Below are 23,889 nucleotides of genomic sequence, written 5' to 3'. Positions count from 1 at the left end.
TAATACTAATGAAAACATATCTAAACCAAATCCCAAATTTAAAAAACCAAAAATTGGAAAAAAAACCTTTGGATGCCTTCAATCTTGACCAACATCCTTTAGGTGTCATAATGTCTCCTCCATACCAAAAAAAATCAAAACTAAAATTGGGACACCCCAAATTTTATTTTGATCTTTAAAAAGTCTCCACCTTTGGATGCCTTCAATCTTGACCAACATCCTTCAAGGTGACTCCATACCATAGGGCAAGGAAAAAAACCAAAATTAAAATTGGGACATCCCCAACTAAAAATAAAAATAAAAATAAAAATTTAACTAGAGAGAGATTCACTACAGTGACTCTTTTTAGTAGACCTGAAATTTGCAGAAGCGCGATGGCGAAAAAGAGGAATTCGGATGAAGAAGGGCTCCCGAGGAAAGCAAAGAGGAAACGTGACAGTGGGAAGCTGCAGGAAAGACAAGGAGCCTCCGAAGACAACAACGAGCAGGTGGTGGTAGAGGAAGCTTCAGACGTAAAGAGCAGCAACAAGAAGAAGCACAAAAGCAGCAATGAAAGGGACGCTCATTCTGAACAAGGCGATGCTAATGATCAAACTCAGAACACGTCAGAGAATCCCATGGTGAAAAAGGAGAAGGCAAAGAAGAAGAGTAAGAAGAAGAGGGATCGATGGGGCGAAATAGTCGATGATGCTGCCAACACACAAGATGCAGACATGGATGGTGGCAGGCAGACCCTCATAGAGCGTGATGGTGCTCAACGGTATGCCCCTCATTAGGGTTTTGAAAAGATGGCTGATGTTGGCTTTTGAGACCTAGTGCTTGCTGCATGTCATGTCATGGGTTTGAGCTGTTTAACAGATGAAGAGATGAGGGCTTTTCTCAAAGAAGTGTGAGTGTTGTAAATTTTGGTGAGTTGGGTGCCCTTGCTGGGCACATCATCCTTGAAAGAATCTGGATTTGTGGAGTAAGCTTTATAGGTTAAACTCTCATGTGCTCCATTGGTCATTCTTGTTTTGAGCCCATTGCACGGCTACATCTACAAGTACCCATGTTAAAGCTTTCAGCCTTATACCTAGTATGAGTGTGCCACTCATAACAAACTCAATGTGTAGCAGTACCCAATTATTGACTGAGTGATGCCAATCTGAGTTTCAGTAACAAATAAGGATTCTCCCAATGGTAGGTCTTGCCATAATTGCGACATTTGATGTACCTCAGCACTTCCATGCATGTCTTCCTATGACCGTCCCTAGGCTGGTTGGAGGACTTAATGAGAGCACTCGCAATGCTTATGGTCTTGTGTTAAAAAGGTAGAGGAGTTAGGTAGATGAATTGAAAAAATTGGCGAACGAAGCTGCCAAGCTGCAGCTACAACATTGGGCAGTAGAACTGACCCAGATTTTGTAGAGATGCTGCTTATGGGGCGCCTATTTAAGCATTTGGGTGCCCTCCTTTTGGGGCATGAGACTCTGAAGGAGCAGAGAGGGCTGCTGTCCCGTGCAGATGCTGAGGGTGGAGAAGGCCTGAATCCAAAGCAGATGGTAGGTTGTTGTCCCGAAGAAATGAGTAGAGTGTTGGATTATATCATCTCCAGATGGTCTACATCACCATTTTCATGCTTGTATTGGCCATTTATTTGCATTGGCATATCTTAGCAGATATTATTCAGCATTTTTCTACCATTTTAAAGATATTTTTCAGCATTTATATAGCATTTTATAAGATGTAGTAGCTGCTGTGAGATTCATGAAGTTGATAGTAGTTCTCATCGATCAACCTAAGGAAAGACATGATGGATTTGAGGTAGAGCAGTCGGCCTGCCATAGCTGGCCGACCAGCATATGGGGGAGTATATAAGGGTTGACCCCCTTTCCCCTAGTTCATCTCATTTTTCAGCATTCACTTGATGTCAGTAGCAGTTGCTACTGCCTCTTACCATTGTATAGCACCTACGAGCTTCCCTCGTGCTCAGTTTTCAGCAATAAACACCAATTTACAGCATTTACAGGTTTTGTACTTGGGCCTACATCTGTGTTTTCTATTTGCTTCACTTTCTTTCATGGTATCAGAGAAAAACGTTGACTTGTGAGCAAAAGAGAGCTGCGTTTTCTGTTTTGGAGCAGAGGCTTCGATAGTTTGCTGCGTTTTCTGCAGATTTCAGCGTAGAAGGTGCTATGATTTCTTCCGGGAGCAGAGGCTTCCTCAACATTGCTACGTTTTCTTTATCTGACACTTGGGACTGTTGTATTTCTGAATTTTCAGCAAGATTGTTGATTTTTATGTTGTCTGGATTACTGAAGCCCTCTTCTAGGTGTTGAGGACAGGGATCTACATCTTGGAGAGATCTTCTCTTTCTCTTCTTTCAGTTTCCTTCCGTCCCTCCCTCCCTTTCTTCTTGCTGTGCACAGCCTGAGAGGAGGACTTGCTGATTTTTCCAGCCCCTTTCTTCAGAGAATGTTTCTTGTCAGAGGACATGGCTTCACGAGGTTTCTCTACTGCTGCTCCTTCTCCAATTGATTCTCCAGCACCATCACAGCCTGGATCCCCTGCTCCCATTGCTCCACAGGTGGTTCTTATTCCCAATCTTTCCTATATGAGTTTCTCTCATCCAGGGTCTTGCTCCCACTCCTACCTACATACCATCCTACAATCCTCCCCAAGTCAGTGACTCCATGAAGCTTACAACAACCAACTATCATACTTGGTCTTTCTACACTCAGTTGTTGCTGGAAGGAGCCGGTGTGTGGATGGCTATTTCCACACCTCACTTGGTGGACCCTGCTTTGAGAAGCATATTGGATGCTTGGGCTCGTCTTATCATCATCCATTGCATGACTCCATCTATATAGGCACAATTTGTCTCTTCTCGGAGTAATGCTCATTAGATGTGGATAGAGATCTAGAGGAGGTATGGGAGAATTTTGATAGTGAAGATTGCCGAATTGGAGTCAGATCTAGAGAAGCTTACAATCAATGAGTTAGATAACTTGATTGAGAAGATTGGAGAGTTCATCCTTATCAAGCTATAGCTTGAGGAGTACGGGAGCACCATCAACAATCCCATCCATAAACTTCTTGGTAAGTTGCCTGCTTCCTTTGACGCTTTCAGGGATAATATTTATTTCCATGATCCTCTCCCCTCTTTTGAGGAAGTCGTGAGTTATCTCCACGACAAGTGCATGCTTCGTAGAAAAGGCAAGTCGGAGTCTGCCTTTGTTGCCTTTGACAAGGACAAAGGCAAAGGTAGAAAAGGGAACTCCAACAACAACAACAACAAAAACAATAAAAACAAAGGCAAAGGTAAGGGTAAATGGGATTCTAAGGAATCCAAGGACAAAAGCAATGAATGTGATTATTATAGCAGGTCAGGTTATACCGAGGCTTGTTGCTTTGCTCGTCGTGATGATTCTCGAGCAGTCAAAGCCAAGTATAAAGCCCAGGATGCTTCTAAAGCATTTGACAAGGACAACACCAAAGATAAAGGCAAAGTTTCAGAGGAGGGATCTGCCAAAGTTGCATACATGGCAGTCACAGATTCATCCACTTCTTCAGAGAATTCATTCCTCGTGATCACAGATATGACTTTTCCTGAAGAGGTTAGTGACACACTTGAAGCGGTGGAATGGGTTGGTGATAGTGGTGCTTCTGTCCACATGACCAATCAAGCCCATATCTTGGAGGACTACTAGACTCTCTCTTCAGTTCGTATCAGCGACAACTCTTCGCTTCTTGTCATTGGTGTTGGTAACGTTTCTTTGGGTTCTTCTGTCACCTTACATGATGTTCTACATGTACCATGGATTTCCAAAAATGTGTTTTTTGTATACAAAGCTTCTCAAAAGAGACTTGGTGTGTACTTTGATGATGAGGTCATCGAAGTAATTGACAAGAAGACTCTCTCCGTTGTTACCAATGGAGTCCATGATGGGGGTCTCTACAAAATCACCAATTTTTTTTCCTAGATCCCTCACACTGATTCCCAATCATTAGCTTTTCTCTCCCTTGATGGCTTTGGTTTCGGAGGCAGATACTTCTCTGTGGCATTCTCGCTTCGGTCATGTATCCATTGTTGCCTTACAAAAGTTCCATTCTAAGCATGTTGTCAGCGGACTACCTCAGCTCAGGTCTCTCTCACATATCTGCTCATCCTGCATGATGGGCAAGCATCATCGAGATGCATTTCCAGAGGAGGCCACTCATCGAGCAACCCGAAGACCGGAGCTTATACATGCAGATCTTGCAGGACCTATGGAGGTTGAGTCTCTTGACGGGGCTCAATATTTTCTTCTTCTTGTGGATGATTTCACTCGCAAAGTCTGGGTATGTTTTCTGGCTTGCAAGTTAGATGCTTTTGCCAGTTTCAGGACTTGGATCGTGATGGTGGAAAATCAGTCTGGGGGTAGAGTTTTATTTCTCCGGACTGATAATGGTGGCGAGTTTGTACCATTTGATGACTTCCTTGCTTCGAAGGGCATTCAACGACAGGCTACATGTCATGTGCATCATAGATGCCATGGACATTCTCAGGGCTGGATCCAGAAAAGGCAACCAGATAAAGAGTATGAACCAGGCAGAAAAACCAAGATGATGGAGCACAGAGCACAGAGCACCTTTTGCAGTGTAGACTGAAGCAAGGCTTGGAGAAGAACCAAAAGGATGCTGTCGGCTGCTCACAGAACTAGTCGGTTGAACCAAGTTGAAGGGGGCTGCAGGCGCATCATCAAAGAAAGCATTTATGACCAGTCGGCTGAGTTAAATAACCTTTAAAGAATTTATGACTGGCCGACCAGCAGTCGGCGAGCATAAAAGGGGTCCAAGACCCATATAAAAAGGCCCAAGTGCTCATAATTGAACTCATTCAAAGCCCAAGGCAAGGAACACAGATCGGGAAGAACTCCCAGGAGGTTTGTTGGTGGTGTTCCACAGGAAAGTACACAGATTCAAAGCCCAAGGCAAGGAACACAGATCGGGAAGAACTCCCATGAGGTTTGTTGGTGGTGTTCCACAGTGCCAGATGGGGATGGCAGTTCCGAGAGCTAGATAGGTTCTCAGGCAACGGTCCCAAGGGAGGTTTATCCTCCAAGGGTGATGTGAGAGTGCCAGACTCAGTTCCAGGAATGAAGACCAAGACGGTGTTCAGAGTCAGGGCAAGAAGGGATTGTGGACTAGAGGAACCAGATGCATAGATCTTCGTCTGAGACAGAGTGGTTTGGAGAACAGGTTGGGTTTTCAGAGAAAAAGGGTTGCCAGGGATGGATGATGACAGAGGGACTTCGGGACAAGATTGGGATGATGACAGTCATCCAAGAGCAGGTTGGATTCCCATCATCAAGTTTAGCAGAGGGGGATGTCATGTGCATCATAGATGCCATGGACATTCTCAGGGCTAGATCCAGAAAAGGCAACCAGATAAAGAGTATGAACCAGGCAGAAAAACCAGGATGATGGAGCACAGAGCACAGAGCACCTTTTGTAGTGTAGACTGAAGCAAGGCTTGGAGAAGAACCAAAAGGATGCTGTCGGCTGCTCACAGAACCAGTCGGCTGAACCAAGTTGAAGGGGGCTGCTCATTCATTCCACTAGGGAATGGGTCCTAGTTTAGGGCAGATTTAGGTGTTATCACCTTTTATGTAAGGCAGCCCATGGCTGCAGATTTAGGTACCTTTTTGTACCATAGAATATACTGAATTTCAAGCACTTCTCTCTCTCTCTACTCTCTCTCTATACCTGCGTTTTTGCATCAGATGGTTTCCAAGAGTGTTTAGGGCTGAAAGAAGACTCCCAGAGCTTCCGCGTGTTACACTACTGTTCCTTACACTCCTCAGCAGAATGGAGTTGTGGAACGAAAGAACCGGACTGTCAAAGAGATGGCTCATGCTTTGTTGCATCATGCAGGTCTCCCTCCTGCTTTCTGGGGTGAAGCTGTGGCTACCTCAGTTTATCTCATTAACCGCTCTCTCACAAAAGCGGTTGAGGGGATGACTTCGGAGGAGGCTTTTACAGGCCACAAGCCGTCTGTTTCTCATCTTCGTGTTTTTGGTTGTGTTGCTTATGTGCATATCCTAGATAAGAAAAGGACCACACTCGCCCCGAAGTCAAAGAGGATGATCTTCACAGGCTACAGTATGAGATCCAAAGGGTACCGCTTTTGGGATCTAGAGGTTGATGACATTATCATTTTCCGTGATGCTCGGTTTGATGAGAGCTTGTTTGGCATTGATTGCTCTCCACCTGATGCATCGTCCGACTTTCTGGATGATCCGTTCCCGGCAGATGCTAGTGATCTTTTACCTCTTCCACGTCCAGCTCCTCCTCCTCCCCCTGCTGCAACCCCGGTGCCAGCTGCTCCTTCACAGTCACCCGTTCCCGTTGCATCAGCTTTTGTAGCTCCCAGTCCCTCTATGAGTTCTGCTTTGACTCCGGGATTACCCTCACCAGTGCTTACTTCATCACCACTTCCAGCAGCATTGGATGAGTTCTCTATTGTAGCTGGATCTTCTTCTTCACGCTTTGAGAGGAAGTCTGGCCTACCTCGGTGGGTTCAGCAACTCTTTAGAGATTCTGGTCTCACTGAAGCATAGCTTCATAACCAGATCTCTACCATCACCCCTGGACCTCATTGTTCATCTCGGGCTTCCACATCTCATCACACAGTAAATTATGCTCTCATGAGTTCTCTCCAGGAGATCAATGAGCCTGAGAATCTAGAGGAGGCTCTTTCACAGCCGCAGTGGTGGCAAGCCATGGAAGCAGAGATGGCCTCTATTGAGAGGAATAACACCTGGTCTTTGGTGCCACGGCCTTTACATCGTCGTGTTATTGGTGTGAAATGGATTTTCAAAGTCAAGTTTCATGCAGATGGTACTTTGGACAAGTACAAAGTCTGCCTTGTTGCTCGAGGATATGCTTAGAAGGCAGGTGAAGACTTTGATGAGACATTTGCTCCTACAGCTAGGTATACCGCCGTCAAGATCGTTTTGGCTCTGGTTGCACACTTCAGATGGCCCGTGTTCTAGATGGATGCCAAATCCGCTTTTCTGAATGGAGATTTAGAGGAGGAAGTTTATGTTGAGCAGCCTCCTAGTTTTGTGATTTAGGGACAAGTGTGTATCTTCTGTAGAAGGCTCTTTATAGTCTCAAACAAGCACCTTGTGCCTGGTATCAGAAGATTGATGCCTTCTTGTTATCTCTTGGTTTTGAGAGGGCATATGCTGACAGCAATCTCTATGTGCTTCTTTCTGATGGAGATATTTGTGTCATTGTTTTGTATGTTGATGACCTCATTCTTTCTGGCTCAGATAGTGGATTGGTCAAATAGGTTCAGTCCAAGCTTTCAGAGGCATTTGAGATGATTGATCTTGGCCTTCTACATTATTTTCTTGGGCTGGAGGTTTGGCAGAAAGATGACTGTATCTTCATTTCTCAGCACAAGTATGTGAAGAAGCTGCTCTCACTTTATGGGTTGTTAGATTGTGCACCTCTCTCTTGTCCCATGGATCCCAATGCCAAGTTATCCAAGGAGGATGATACACCCTTGGTGGATTCCACAGAGTACCGGCAGATTGTTGGCTCATTGCTTTACCTTGCCGACACCCGTCCAGACATCTCCTATGCTATGAGTGTCCTCAGCTAGTTCTCATCAGCCTCTCAAAGGTCTCATTGGCAGGCAGCTTTGATAGTTCTTCGTTATCTTCGAGGTACTTCAGATTATGGCATCACCTACTCTTGTGGTGCTGGTTTGGTTGGCTTCACAGATTCTGATTGGGCAGGCTATATTGATACTCGGAGCTCTACATCTGGATATTGCTTCATGCTTGGTTCTAGATTGGTTTCTTGGAAGTCTCAAAAGCATATGATTGTTTCTGCTTCTTCCACTGAGGCTGAGTACAAATCCTACCTTCTCTCCTCCACTAAGGCACTTTGGATTCATCAGATTCTGGAGCATTTGTGCTATGCCAACACTTCCCCGGTTACTATTTTCTCGGATTCTTATAGTGCTATTGCTCTAGCACAGAATCCTGTGATACGGGGATGATCCAAGCATATTGAAGTGCATTATCATTTTGTACGCGATTGGATCAAATTGGGACTTCTTCGACTGGCCTACTGTTCTACCAAGGACAATGTGGCTGATCTCTTCACCAAACCACTTCTGAGAGCTACTATGGAGGTGTTACTTCAGCATGCTGGTATTGGACCGCCCCTCTGGCGCTGAAGAGGAGGTGTTGGATTATATCATCTCTAGATGGTCTACATCACCATTTTCATGCTTGTATTGGCTATTTATGAGGCCTTGCATTGGCATATCTTAGTAGATATTATTTAGCATTTTTCTACCATTTTAAGGTATTTTTTCAGCATTTATATAGCATTTTATGCTGGCCGACCAGCATATGGGGGAGTATATAAGGGTTGATGTAGATATAAAACGCTGATGTACTGTAGACGAAGTCTGCTGCAAAGGTGAAGTACAGCTCCTAAGAACACGCGGTGCTGATCCAGAGAGGGAGGCCGTCTGTAGCTGTAGGTATGGAGTAAAACGCTGCCTGTAGAGGATGGAGCACCGGAAGCAGCAGAAGGTATCAAGTGATGCGCAGCCTGCAGATGAAGAAACACCAGCAGTAGCAGATATGGAATGATGCGCTGCCTGTAGATGAACAAGCGCCGGCTGCAGCAGATATGGAGCAATGTTCTTGTGTTGTATTGCTGAATTATGATGAGTTTCTTATATATATGCTGTAGGGCTGTTGGTCGGCCAGGGAGAGCTGTCGGCCAGCAGCAAAGACAAATAAATGCCAAAAAAAGACCCTTTTGGGCTGGATAAAATAGCAAGTTGGGCATATTTTCACACACCTTCTCTCAGGCCAAAAGGGGACCATGAGAGAATGAAAAAAGGAGTTGAAGAGGAACATGAAGAGGAATGTGGCTTTGGTTTGTCGAGGGTGTAGATCATGTGCTCTTCGACATGTGTAGAATCTTTTGAGTTTGGGCAGTACTGGATCAATGCCACAATGCAAGAGGTTTTCACATGCATGAATGCCCATTTTTGGGTTTTCATTCACACGTGTCCCAAACACAAAAAACAGAATGCTATGCAAAGGGAATGCAAGATGGTAAATGCAATGCAGTGAGTTTTCACATGAGCCATGCCCTCATGGGGTTTTCACTGACTCATGTGCCTGATACAACAATGATAAAAATCTGAAAGGAGAGGATGGTCCCCCTCTCAATATGCGGAGGGTGATGGTGGAGGACTGATGCTGATTTGTTCACGAAGACGCTCGAGGCATGGGCGGTTGACGGAATTTGTAAGGATGTTAGCATGGTTGTCCGCCGTAGGAATGTACTAGAGCCTGATGGTGCTGGGCTCAACCTGATCCTTGGTAAAATGAAAATGGACACCCACATGCTTGGTACGGTTAGAAAAAATAGGATTGCCAGCAAGGGCAATCGCACTTTGACTATCGACGAAGATGGTAGAAGCGATGTCAATGGTAACGCACATCTCCGCAAGAAGCTGACGAAGATACATAGCCTCAGTGGTGGTGTCATAGAGGGCCCGGTACTCGGCCTGAGTGGAAGAACCTGCAACGGTATCCTGCTGCTTGCTAGACCAAGAGAAAGGGGCAGATCCAAGGGAGTACAAATAACCACCATGAGAATGTCGAGAATCGATATCACCGGCCCAATCGGAGTCCGTGTAACCACGCAGGGTGATCCCATGACTATAGTGAAGTCCAAACATATAGGTACCTGCTAGATAGCGAACAACCCTCATCGCTGAACTCCAATGTGGCCCCTTCGGAGCATTGAAATACTGACTTAAAATGGATGTGCAATAGGAAATGTCAGGTTGAGAATTTGTGAGCCATACGAGTTTACCAACCACTTGGTGGTAGGCTCGCTCTTCATGTGGAGGTGAGTCCTCTTCCTTTGATAGTTTGATGGCTGGATCCAATGGGATAGCCACATGGATAGCACCATCAAGAAAGTAGGAAGTAACGAGTTGAAGACAATACTTTTGTTGTGACACAAAAATACCATCAGGATGTTGGACCACCTCCATGTCAAGGAAATATGAGAGAAGACCAAGATCAGCCATCTCAAAAGTTCATCTCAGCAGCAGCTGTGCTATGATATCAGCCACTTTGGCGTGATGGGGATCACAGTGAGATGGTTGAAAACCTTGGCTGCATAAAAATTTATCAATGCAATGATACCACGCTCGAGGGGCTTGCTTAAGTCCATAAAGAGCTTTATGTAGGCGAAAGACTTTGTCCTCATACCCATCGAACGGGAAACCCGGAGGCTGGTCAACATAGACCTCTTCCTCGATAATGCCATTTAGGAAGGCACTCTTGACATCATAGTCACAGGGGACGGAAGGGACGGCTGCTTGGAACGGAGGGACGCCGAAACAGGACGGACAGGCGATGGGAACGGCAGGGGACGGACGGACGTCCCCTAAGTGGCGTTTCTCACAGGGGACGGCGACGGGGACGGCTCAGGAACGGGGACCGCCGGTGGGGGACGGTTCTGTGAGGGGACGGCAGAGAGCCGTTTGCAGCCGTTGCGCCCGCCGTTTATAACCGTTGCACCCGCCGTTTATAGCCGTTGTAGTCCGCTTGCTTGGGCCTTGGCCCTTGAGCCTTTGAGGCTTGGCCCTCTCTCTCTCTCTCTCTTGCCCTTGAGGCTTGCCTCTCTCTCTTGCCTATCTATATAAGAACAAGCCTCTACAAGGCTACAAGCGCACACAACTCTCAAGCTTTCAAGCTTCTTCTAGCTTCCAACTTCCAAGTTCCAAGCCTCTCACACAAGGCCCGCGGACCGCTACCCTACTATCTAGACTCTCTCTCTCTCTCTCTCACCTCTCTCTCAAGCCTCTTGAGTCTTGAGTCTTCCAACTTCCAAGCCTCTAGGCTCTAGGTCTCTCTCTCTCTCTCTCTCTCTCTCTCTCTCATTCCTCAAGGGCCAAGGCTCAAGAGTCAAGCCATCTTCAACCATGGCATCCTCCTCACGTGCCGGGGCTTCCCGTAGAAGGACAATGGGATGGACATGGTGGGAGGATGTTAACTACACCCCATCCGCTCATGGAGGCGGTTCTTGGCCATGGGTATGTAAGCTTTGCCCGTACCGGCGAACGGGTGGCACCGACAAAGTGCGAGCCCACCTCTTGCATGAGAGTGGGCATGAGGTGAGGTTTTGCACGAATGTCATGCCCGAGAAGAGACGGGAACTTCTTGACAAGCTTAGCGTCTATGAGGCGGTCGAAGCGACAAGAAGGACACCACGAGTGGCCGTGGATCCCGCGACGATGGGGAGAGGAACTCAAGCCTCTACAATGGAGTCATGTGGTGGAATGGGATCATGCACACCATCACCTTCACCATCAAGTCGGAATGTTACTCCACGACGCCGGCACCCCCCCATCTCCACGGCCTCTCAACCATTACGTGGCCCACGACGACAATCTACACTTGGGGAGAATTGGAACCCCAAGTTGGAGGAGGTGGATATGGCGGTGGCCCGCTTCTTCTTCCACGACCACATTGCCTTTCAAGCGGCTAGGTAAGTGCAATCGATCATTGCCAATTCATCATTCATGTTTTCATCATCCTAGTCCCCTTCTCATTAGTAAATTACTTTCTTGAATAGGTCGGAATACTTCAAGGTCATGGTTAAGAAGATTGGGGAGTATGGCTCAACCTATACGCCCCCCTCATCCGAGAGCTTGCGCACTACATTGCTCGAGAAGGAGAAGCGCATTGTAGAGCAAGCGGCTGACTAACGCAAAGCGGCAATGGGAGAGGAACGGAGTCTCCCTCATTGTGGATGGATGGAGTGACACCCACAAGAGGAGTATTCACGGCATGGTTGCATATTCCCGCGGCGAGATGTACTTCATCTCATCTCTTGATGCATCCGGCACTGGGAAGAGCGCGGATGTGCTTGCGGCGGATTGGGCTACCACCATGGAGATCGTTGGCCCCGAGCATGTAGTGGGCTTTGTTGCGGATGGGGAGCCTTCCAATAGGGTGGTGGGAGCTATTCTCCAAGGTATGTATGGACATGTCACGGTGTCCTTTTGTATGGCTCATTGCCTAAACAACCTCCTCAAGGACATCGGGGCATTACCATGGATCAGCCCGCTCATTGAGGAGGCCAACACCATGGTCTCCTTTGTCTCAACCACCAAAGACTTCGGCATGAGTTCAACAAGAGGTCCTGTCTCTCTCTCCTCAAATATTCCGACACCCGGTTTGCCTTCAACTTTCTCATGTTGGGCCGGTTGAAGGATTGTAGCGGTGCTTTGAGGGGGCTTTTCCTTAGCGACGAGTTTGTCGCCATGCAAGAGTCCCATACAAACATTGGCCAAGAGTGTAGGCTACGGGCGGATGACGCCTCTTGGTGGGAGCGTGTGAAGACCACAGATGCTATGGTGAGGCCCATAGTCCACCTATTGAGGATTGTAGACGCTATGCAACCATGCATAGGCAAGGTCTACGAGGCCATGGATCGCATGATAGAGAAGTTGAAAGACTTCGTGCCTGACGAAGACAGATACGAGGAGATCCATGCCTTGTGTCTAGGAAGGTGGAATTCCTACTACTCTCCATTGCATGCAGCAGCTTATGTGGTGGACCCAGAATTCCAAGGCAACAAGCAGGAGAGCTACCGGGAGGTGAGCGCTGGATGGAGGATCATCTTGGATCGTCTTGTGCCTGATGCATCGGTTAGGCGCAAGATCAGGGACCAGCTTTCGATGTACAGGTCATTTCATGGCTCCTATGGCTATCATGATGCACAGGTTGACCGCTCCAAAGTTGGTGCTGCTCTATGGTGGGAGGACTTTGGTTCAGATGGACTGGAGCTGCAGTAGCTTGCCATCCGCATACTTAGCGAGGCCGTCAGCTCCTCTTGCTTGGAGCAACTTTGGAGAACCTACAGCCACATTGCCTCTAGGAAGAGGAACCGACTCGGGGTAGAGCATGCCAATGACCTTGTCTTCGTCAGCGCGAACTTGCGAATGCTTTGCAAGAGCGTGACCAAGAAGGCAGATTCCTTCACCAAGTGGGAGATGAGTCAACAAGAAGAGCAACAAGAGGATGAGGTGCAGGAGCAGCATGCCAGTGAGGATGAGACTGAGGATGAGCTTGATGCTTCTTTGGCACAAGCTACCCATGACCATGAGGCGAGCACTTCACGTGGATGATCATTCATGGATCATGATTCATGGGCCTTACTACTTAGCTCTAGCCTCTAGCCTCTAGCCTCTAGTCTTGTCATTGACTCATTTGAGTCCGTCCATGTATTTTGCCTCCTTAAGGCTTAGTCCTGACTCCTGACTCTTGAGTCATGACTCATTTTGTATCTACTTAATTATTAATATGACTCAAAAGCTTACCATTTTAGTGTAAATTTGTGCTCCTTTTGATGTACTTCCAAAGTAGAATAAGTGTAGAGTAGAAAAATAAAAAAAAAGTATTTTTTGAGTGCCGTTCCCTCCCCCGTCCCTGTTCCCTACTTATGGCCGTCCCCCGTCCCGTCCCCGTCACCGTCCCCCGTCCCTTGTGATTATGCTTGACATCCATTTGATAGATTGGCCATGTGTGGAGTGCAGCCAGATTGAGTAAGAGACAGATTGTCGTCATTCGAGTGGTAGGTGCGAAGGTCTCGTTGAAGTCAAACGCCTTCTTTTTGGTGAAAACCTTGCACCACAAGCCGGGCCTTGTATTTGTCCAAGGTACCATCGGCTTTAAATTTGGTGTGAAAGATCCACTTGGTTTCAATAACCTTCTTATGACAAGGGCGATCCACAAGGGACTACGTGCCATTACGATCAATGTCATGGCCCTGTGAAAATGGAGCAGGACAAGTGTGGGCATGGTGGTTGCAGAGTCAGAATATTTTATGATTCACATGGGGGGTGCCCGGACAGTGTTTAAGATGTGTGGACATCCCTAGGTGTGAAGGGGGGAACTAGAAACATTAAGTTTTAATGTTTATTGGAGTTTGCCCCTAGGCCTTAGTGGCCCTAGGAACTTATTAAAGTTGGGGCCCTAGGGATTAAATTGGGGAGGAGTTTTCTCTCTCTTCTCTCTCTCTCTTCCCTTTTTGGGGAATCGTGTAGCAAAAGAGGAGCTTCTTTCATGCGCTTGAAAGCTAGCGTGGAAAAGCACAGGAAGAAGGAGGCGGCTGTTTTGCTGTGTGCTGTAGCTGTTTTTCTGAGTAGAATCAGCCGTACAGCATTGTCCGGCCAGAACTAGGCACACTCTCTCTCTCTCTTTCTCCTCTGTTGCTGGCGGCGCACAGGACTGTTGCTGGAAACTCTGCGCAGAAGACCTGTACAGGCTGTACAGTCTGTTTTCCAGCAAGTACAACACTGTACGGCTGCCGTACAGTGTACGGACAGCCAGGTACAGCAAGTACATCTGCTGCAGGCTGCTGCAGGTGGTGCAAACAAGTGCTGGACAGACCTGAATACTCTGATTCAGGTTGGTACAGAAGTGGACAGCAAGCTGTTTATGCAAGTACAACTCCTGGCACGTATCCCGAGGCGGTACAGACGGGTACAGTGCTGATTTTCAGATCTGTATTTTCAAGGACAGCATAGGAGTGAGCATCAGGAGGAGGATACAGGCAAGTGCAAGCACACGTGTGAAGCAGGGTTGTGGATTCAAGTGCCTGCAGGCATAGATTGGTGCTGTTGCTTCCTCCAGTGTTGTTTCACGAGCTGAACTTGGTAAGCTCTGTTTCTGTTCATCCATCTCTCTTTCTACTGCTTGATGTCTGCTGCAGGTATGTGTTATCTGGCTCCTTGTGAGAGGAGGGGTTTGGCAGATTGACAAGGGATTAAGACAGAGATTGGACAGCACATGTATGTTTGAGCTGAGAAGATGTATCATGCTCTTGAGTTATGCCAGATGTATGCCCATGGTTGGCCTGCTTAGTGATCTTGGCTGATCAGAGGGAGGCACAGTGTGTTGTTTGAAGACACAGATCTGTGTGCATAGATCCTCTGTGCTGAGAAGGATTTGTGGGCAGTCAGATTGGACTTACAGGTGTAAACTCTTGGCTGGTTTTTGTGTTGTACTCAGCCATACATATTATTTTAATTGAATAAAGAAATACCGCAAGGGGCGCCAAGCTTTGGGGCCAACAGGTGTCGCTGTGTTTTCAGATTTGGGCACTCTAGCCCCAATCTGTGTTTTGTTTTTCATCTAGACTACAAGTGGACGGGTGATTGCTCCTACCGCACTCTGGTTTTCTATCAGAGGCCGGTTTCAAGGTTCCGTTGCCGGGACCAATCATCAACTTTTTGAAGGGGGTGAGCTCGTGGTTGCTTTGAAGAAAGCCATCGCTGAAAATTCAGCAATCATGTCTGATACAGAGGAAGAGTACTTCTATCACGAAGAAGAAGAGCAAGAGACTTCTCTTGAGAGAGATGAATCTGAGGATATCTTTGCAGGAGAACAGGCTGCAGATGTTGAGCCTTATGAGGATGTAACACAGCCAGAAGATGTGCATGGTAAAGAGGATGATGATGCTCGGTTCAAAGATCGCTTGGCTAGTGTTATGGATACTTTTATGCAGCTCACACAGAGTGAGAGATTTGCTGAATTTTTGAGATCTCGCTCAGAGCCCCGCACAGAGCCCCAGAAAAAGAAGAAGAAGGTTCGTTCAAAGAATCTTTCTCAGGGTCATAGTGGTACCACTCCACAGGATCCATCTCCTGCACAGTTTCCGAATATGCAGCATGCTTTTGGTGCAAACCCACAGAGTTCCTTCTATGGACAGCCACCTATTCCTCAGCAGAACATGCATCCAGGGTACTTTGGTGGTGGCTCGGTGTTCCAATCCATGACTGGGGGTTATCCTCAGGGAGGCATGGGTATGTATGGGCCTTTTGGAGCCAATTTTCAGCCTGGCATGCAAGGGAATATGTATGGTGGTATGCAGTCCGGTATGCAAGGAAATGTGTTTGCAGGCATGCAACCTGGGATGCAAGGCAATATGTTTGGTGGCATGCAGCCAGGTATGCATAATGGAATGTATGGAAACATGGCTGGGATGTATGGTATGCCTGGTGTTGGAATGGGAAATGTTGACCCAATGATGGGTATGAATGTTGGGGGCAGCAATCTTACGAAACCACTTCCATATGATAATCTAACGCCTATGGGAAAGGCGAAGGATTACAAGGAAGGGGGAGCTGCAGTGAAGTTTGACACTTTCAGTGGGGCCAAGGATAAATTGAAGGCACTTACCTTTTTACAGCAGTTTGATGCTGCTTTTTCTGGTGGGAATTACACAGAGTCCTCAAAGGTGAGGAAAGCTGCCACTTTTCTCAAGGGCAATGCTTTGCAGTGGTGGTCTACTCTTCTTTTGCAGGGCATAGCACCCACCACATGGGTCCAATTCAAACAGGTTTTCTCTTCCGTATGGCTCACGTCTACATTTGAGGTGGATGTTATGACCGCATGGCACAAGCTGGATGCTTCAAAGTGCGATAGTTTGGAGGATTATAACAAGAAGTTTTGGGAAGCTCTACTCCCAGTGACTTCTTATCGTGCCGTGCCATTATCTGAGCAGGTAGAGAAGTATTGTTGTGGGCTGCCCAAGGAGGTACGAGATTACTGTATAAAGACAAGAGTAACGAATATGTCACAGATAATTGAAAATGCTATGACAGCTAATGCGTTACTCACAGGTGGTTCATCTGGATTTAAAGGCAGTAAGAAATTGAGCAAGAAAGCTGAAAAATTTGGGCATGCTTCTCGTGATGCTAAAGGGTCTTCAGAGACAAAGTATAAGAAGTTGCCAATGCCCAAAAGGACTTCTGAGGAAAGACAGGCTTTGAGAGATGCTCAAAAGTGTTTTTACTGTACTGAAGAGGGGCATATGTCATTCAATTGTCCCAAGAGAACGTCCAAGAAGGACCCTGACAATAAAGGAGAGCCCAAGCCAAAGAAACCAAAGCCTTCTGCAGGCTTAGTTCCTGATCTTGTGGGGGAGCAGCTAAGTGGTGAAGCATCAGAGTTGTGCAGGGCATGGGGCAAAGTGAGAGATCAGAATGCTTTGATCTTCTTTGACACAGGTGCTAGAGCCAACTTCATTTCACCAGATTTGGCTGGCCGATTGGGGATTCGCGCAGAGGAGATGGGGCCGTTACATGAGGCAAATATGGCTTGTCCAGGGTATGCAGAATCCGTTACTCCTATCATTGGGAAGCTTCGGCTTCATTTGCAGGGTTATGTGGACAGCGAGGAGTTCTTCATCATGCCTTTGGATGGCTGTGATGTTTTGTTGGGGATGCCATGGTGCCACAGGGTACATGCGGTGGTGGATACTTACAATAGGAAAATTACTCTGACTCATAGAGGAAAAGAGCATGTATTGGATGTAAAACTCAAAGGGGAATCTGTTCCTATTGTATCCGCTTCGGCGATTTCATCAATAATCAAAAAGCATCTTTCCGCGTACTTGATTTATGTAAAGGATGCACAGGATGATGAGTCTAAGTCTAATTTGTCAATGTTAGATAAGGACAGGGCTGATTTCTTAAGTGGGTTTCAAGACTGTTTTTCCGAGTCATTGCCAGGAGAATTACCTCCTGAGAGGCCAGAAGATCATGCCATAGATCTGATTCCTGGTAGTACTCCACCGAATAGACCGCCGTATCGTGTTAGTGCAGCCCAACAGGAAGAGATTATGAGTCAGGTGCAGGAGCTATTGAATAAGGGGTTGATTCAGCCTAGCTCATCACCCTTTTGCTCACCTGTGCTCTTAGTGCAGAAGGAGGATGGTTCTTGGCGCATGTGTATAGATTACAGGGCGCTGAATAAGAATACCATCAAGAATCGATTCCCCATACCGAGGATCGATGACATATTGGACCGCTTATAGGGCTCCACAGTTTTTAGTCGTATTGACTTGAAAAGCGGGTATCATCAGATACGCATTAGACCCGAGGATGTGCATAAGACAGCATTCCGAACCACGTTTGGGTTGTATGAGTTCTTGGTTATGCCCTTTGGTTTAACGAATGCGCCTGCCACATTTAACAGAATGATGGACAGGATCTTCAGACCTCATAGAGAGTTTGTGGGCACATTCTTTGATGATATGATTGTGCATTCACGAACTGAGGAAGAGCATAGAAGGCATTTGGCCATTGTGTTTGCAGAACTCAGAAACCATAGATTGGTGGTTAATGGCAAGAAGAGTGAGTTTTTCTTGCAGGAGATACATTTCTTGGGGCATATTGTGTCTGGTCATGGAGTTCGTATGGATCCAGCAAAGGTGGAAGCAATACTTAATTGGCCAGCTTTGAGGACCGTGCATGATGTACGCAGCTTTCTAGGATTGTGTTCCTATTACAGGCGTTACATACGGCACTTTGCTGAAATTGCTTCGCCTCTTCATGCTTTGACGAAGAAAGCAACTCCGTTTAGATGGGCTGATCGGGAAATTACAGCATTCAAAAAGCTCAAAGAAAAGCTTACTTCGGACCCAGTATTGGTGTTACCGGACCTCCGAAAGGCTTTTGTTGTCCAGTGTGATGCATGTGGAAGTAGCATTGGTGCAGTTCTCATGCAAGAGGGACATGTGATAGCCTATGAGAGTAGAGTTTTGCAAGATGCTGAGAAGCATTTACAGGTGTATGAGAAAGAGATGTTGGCTGTAATTCACGCTCTTTCTACATGGAAACACTACTTGCTTGGGGCTGATTTCACTGTGCAGACAGATCATCAGACTTTGCGATATTTCCTCACGCAGACTAAGCTTTCAGAGAAGCATATGCGTTGGGCAAACTTTTTGTCAATGTTTCACTTCCAGATTGTGCATGTGGAAGGCAAAAAGAATGTAGTGGCAGATGCTTTGTCACGCAAGCCACAGGTTTCTGCAGTTTCACTTGCTTATCATCATGAGCTTGATGAAATGAAAGAGCAGTATGTCCATGATGAGGATTTTGAAAGGTTGTATGATCAGATGTCTGAGGGTCAGCGGCATGAGCATTACACTCTCAGAGATGGATTTTTATTGATGCATGGCAGACTGTGTGTTACCAGGCCATTGCGACTCAAGGTCATGATTGAAAGTCATGCTCCACCGTATGCAGGTCATAGAGGGATTGACGCCACGGTCAAAGCAGTGGAGACTTTCTTTTATTGGCCAACCTTGAGAAGAGATGTTGATGCCTTTGTGAGGCAATGCATCGTATGTCAGAAGGTAAAGTTTGACCGTCAGAAGACACCAGGGTTATTACAGCCTTTACCTATTCCGGATAGACCTTGGGAGAGCATTGCCATGGATTTTGTATTTGATCTTCCACGGACACAAACGGGAAATGATGGCATCTGGACTATCATATGCAGGTTCAGTAAGCAGGCACATTTCATTCCCGTGAGGAAGACAATTAAAGTGGATCATATGGTGAAGTTGTTCATGGCGAACATCTTCAAGTATCATGGCTTGCCTACGTCTATCATTAGTGACCGTGATCCACGGATGACGAGTTTGTTTTGGAGAGGGTTGTTTGACAACATGGGTACAACTCTCAAGTTTTCATCATCATTTCATCCACAGACAGATGGTCAGTCAGAAGAGGCTAACTCTACAGTATTGGATCTTCTCAAGTGTTATGTGTCAGAGCACAAGCAACAATGGGAAAAGTATCTTCCTCTAGTGGAGTTTGCATATAACAACACTGTACATAGCTCGACAGGCAAGGCGTCTTTTGAGATTGTAGAAGGAGGGAAGAAGATACCACCCATTTTGCATACAAAGGATAAGATCTTTGAGGCTGATCAGTATGTGGAGAGCTTGGATGAAGCTTATCGGAGAGTTAAGTTGGCCCTCCAGAAAACTCAGCAGAAGCAAAAGAAAGCCGCATACCGTCACAGACGTGATTTACAGTTTGCATTGGGTGATTGGGTTCTTTTGCGTTTTGAAAAGGCTAGACTCAAGAAGATGAAGGGTAAAGAGCGCTTATTCCCTAAGTTGAGCATGCGATATTATGGGCCTTTTCAGGTTTTGGAAAAGATTGGTGAGGTAACCTATCGTTTGAAGTTACCAGATCACTGGAGGATTCACAATGCTTTTCACGTGAGTCTTCTTAGACCTTTCCGTGGGGATGTGCCTGAGGATGTATCAGATGAGGCTCAGCTGGAAGTTGAGGAACTTGATGAGGTTCTGATTCCAGAGCAGATACTGGCACATAAAGAAAGGAAGGTACGAGGTAAAGTTTCCCGTCGCTATCTTGTGAAGTTCAAGAACTATTCACCGATGGATGCGAAGTGGATGGAGGAAGGTGACTTAACAGATTCACCTCAGGTTTTGCAGCTTTATCTCGATGCCTTTGAGTTAGAGCCATAGTTACCACGGAACGGGAACGTTCCGGGAACGTCGGATGCTGGAACAGGAGCGGGAACGGGAACGGGAGCGGATCGGGAACGTCGCGGAACGCCACGTCATATGACATGTCGGCATTTAGGACTAAAATGACAAAACATTTAAAATATCCAAGATTAAACTTTAAAGTCTTAAACATTAAAAATTTGAAGAGTCCAGACTCCAAATAGAAACTGAAAAGAAAGTACATCGCATGTGGAATCTGGATATATAGAAACTGAAAAAGAAAGTACATCGCATGACAAGTACAAAACTAGCCTCAAGGGCCAAGGTAACTGGTGAGTCAAAGACTAGTCATCAGCAAGTGGGATCTCATCCTCCTGTCCAAGCTGTCCCTCAGTCTGCTCATCCTCATGCTGCTCCACATCATCCTCTCCCTCTGGCTGATCCTCACCATCATTGTCATCAAGATCAAGGCAAAATCCAATAAATGGCTCTGGAGTACACTCAGCCCTGAACTTGTTAAGCAAACGCAAGTTTGCATTAACAAATACAAGGTCATTTGCCTTCTGGACACCAAGCCTGTTCCTCTTCTTGCTTGCAATGTTTCCAAAACTGCTCCATAAGCGCTCACATGGCGAGGAGCTAGCACCCTGGCTAAGCACTCGAATGGCCAATCTTTGCAGCAATGGTGTATCTGCCCCATAATCCTCCCACCACCGTGCACTGGATATCTTGAACCTATCATTTTGTGCATCCTGCAAAGCGAAGAGGCCTCTCTTTTGTCGATAGAAGGAAAGGTCTTCACGAACCCTCCTCCTATCATCTGCACTGGGTACAAGCTTCCTCAAGATATCCTCCCAACCCTGCACAACCTCTGCATCTGTCTCTTGTCCTTTGCCTTGAAATTCTGGATCCACCACAAATGCAGCAGCCTCTAATGCAGAGTGATACTCTGTCCACCTGCTTGTCGCAAGACGAGATAGCTCCTGTCTCCTACCCCCATCCAAAGTCTGTAGAGATAGGATTCTCTCAATCATCCTGTCCATCCCCTCATACACCTTGCCAATGCAAGGCTCATCTCCATCAAGAAGCCTCAACATAAGAATGATTGGCCGCACAACCTGCAACAATACCTCAACAGTGTCCCAAAAAGTGTCATCAAGCACAATGGACCTGCATCGAATACCTGCCACTGAGGTACGCTCTCGCCATGCATCCCACTCCTCACAAACTACAAGCTGCCTCAAATGATTCTTCACTTCAAAAAGACGCTTTAGCATAAGGAAATTATATGCAAAGCGTGTATCTGAATACTTTAAGAGATCCTTTGGGGATCTCTGTCGATATACAGCCAAAATGTAGTGGTGGCGAGTGATAAATGAAACAATGTGATTGCCCATTTCAATAGAAGGCTCCACCCACTGCATCTTACCAATATCTTTGAGGAGATTGTTGAGCCCATGTGACATGCAAGGAGTGAAGCAAATATGTGGGTACCTATCCTCAATGATCCTCCCTGCTGCCCTGTTTGAGTTCTCTCCATCAGAAACAAACTGGATGACATTATTGGGACCCACGTACTCAATGGCTTCACTCCAAATATTTGCCAATCTCTCTGCAGTTTTGCCCGCCTCTGAATTGTCAATAGCTTTAATAAAAAAGCTACATCCTCTGGAGTAGGCAAGGATACCCTGAATGGAGCGGCTCCTGGTGTCACTCCAACCATCACCCATGATAGTGACGCCACATCTACGCCATACATCCTGAATGGGTCCCAAGGCATCCTCTATGGCCGTCCTCTCTGTGGCTAGAAGTGTAGTGCGCAATGCCTCGGATGAAGGTGGAGCATAGCCAGGTCCGAAAGAAGCAATCTCCTTCACCATATCTGCAAAGTATGGGTTGCGGGCCTTTACCAAAGGAACATCTGCAGCATAAAAAAACCGTGCCACTGATGCATCTACCTGTGCCCTCCTCCCAGGGTGCCATGATGCCACAAGACTAGCCTGCACTGGACCTCGTGAAGCCTGGGTCTGGGAAGCATTTGTTCCATGTGCGGATGGCTGTGGAGGAGCCCCAAATAATGGAGTAGATGCACTCGCTGAAGATGCCACGCCTGCAGGTGTAGCTGATGATGATGTACCTCGAGGATCAAGAACAGAGGGCCGACTCCCTGCTGCATCAAGTCTATCTGCAAGTGCCTGCAATCGTATGATATCTGCTCCTGACACTGTAGGGCAAACAGAAATGCCTTTGCCTCTAACCCCCAACAAATGGGCTCGCACACGATCCGTGCCTCCAGTCTTAATGGATCCACAAAAGTGGCACTTCCACTTGCGTGACCCTCCTCCTCTTGCACTATCATATCTGGACACAAGATCCACCTCACTCCACCAAGGGGATCTGTTTTCTGCATCTATGCCACGAGGAGGTGCCATTGAAATTGATAAATGGCTGAAAATTAAAAAAACATGCAAAATGCCCTTGCATGAGACATAAGTAAAGTGTCCACAAAGTGGAAAAAAATGCAGCAAACTAGAATCTCCAAAATCCAATGTTCATTGCGTAAATTTTAAATCTTACCTGCTGAGTGCTCAAGACTCGAGTCACGACTCACGAGTGCCACCCGAGCAAAAGAAGGGGCCAAGAGGAGGTAGGGAGCCTGGGAGAGTGACAAGTGTGCACTGTGCAGTCTGGGGCAGCCAACTTGCCAAGGCTCGGTAGGGAGAGTGTGGGGCAGCCTGCAGGCCCGGGCAGCCAAGAGGAAGGTAGAATGGGGAGTGTGCCCACTGCCTGTAGGCTGTGGGGCAGCCAAGGGGAGCCGGGGCAGCCAAGGTTGAAGGGGGCAGCCAACGTTGCAGGCGCAGCCAACGTTGCAGGCGCAGCCAACGAAGCAGGCGCAACCAATGAAGCAGGCGAAAAAAACGAAAAAGCGCCGTACGCTGCGAAAAAAAGGCCGCCGGCGACTAGCGATAAGGCGCTTTTTCCGGAACGCCCGGAACGTGCGTTCCGCCCTGGCGTTCCGGCGTTCCGACTCGCGTTCCGCCACGCTCCCCGGCAACTGGCCCGTTCCGGCTCCCGTTTCCACGTTCCGGGCACGCCAAGCGATTCGGAGCGGCGTTCCGGCGTTCCAGGAAGGCGGAACGCCGTTCCGCGGTAACTATGGTTAGAGCCGACTCTTATTGTGGCTCATTCAGGTTCAGCAAAGCATGGGTCTGGAGCATTACCTGATGCTCAAGAGGGGGGTAGCACCTCCACTCCCTTGGTACAGACAGGCTCAGATGACATCTAGAGGTCGCTTGGTGCAGATTTTATCTCACCCGAAGGTACTGAGGCTGACAGTACATCTGTTTATGGGACTTCTATGATATATGTGTACTAGTCACATGGAGATTTTTGTGGATATGTATGGTTCACAGTGGTATACAACTTGGACTATTACTATGCCATTGGTTTGCAGTGAATGTTGATACATGTGTATGGCTCAGAGAGATTGGGACGCTGATCTTGCCATATTGTATATTTCACTTTGGA

At 47.0% G+C, this 23,889-nt stretch overlaps 1 protein-coding gene across 1 annotated transcript in view; it reads left to right on the top strand.

Moving 5' to 3' along the window:
* Positions 1-329: 329 nt before the first annotated feature.
* Positions 330-23,889, top strand: part of LOC147604192 (phragmoplastin interacting protein 1-like) — a 63,022-nt gene continuing 39,462 nt past the window's right edge. Inside the window, exon 1 of the mRNA XM_086795157.1 lies at positions 330-760. Within this exon, the coding sequence (XP_086651283.1) occupies positions 375-760 (386 nt within the window). The 5' untranslated portion in view covers positions 330-374. The remainder of the gene's footprint in view (positions 761-23,889) is intronic.

This window comes from Cibotium barometz, chromosome 62 (assembly GCF_041138505.1).
Source record: "Cibotium barometz isolate CiBa-2024 chromosome 62, ASM4113850v1, whole genome shotgun sequence".
Classification (NCBI taxonomy): Eukaryota; Viridiplantae; Streptophyta; class Polypodiopsida; order Cyatheales; family Cibotiaceae; genus Cibotium; species Cibotium barometz.
The sequence above is the reverse complement of the archived record's forward strand: the minus strand, read 5'-3'. Positions and strand labels throughout refer to the sequence as shown.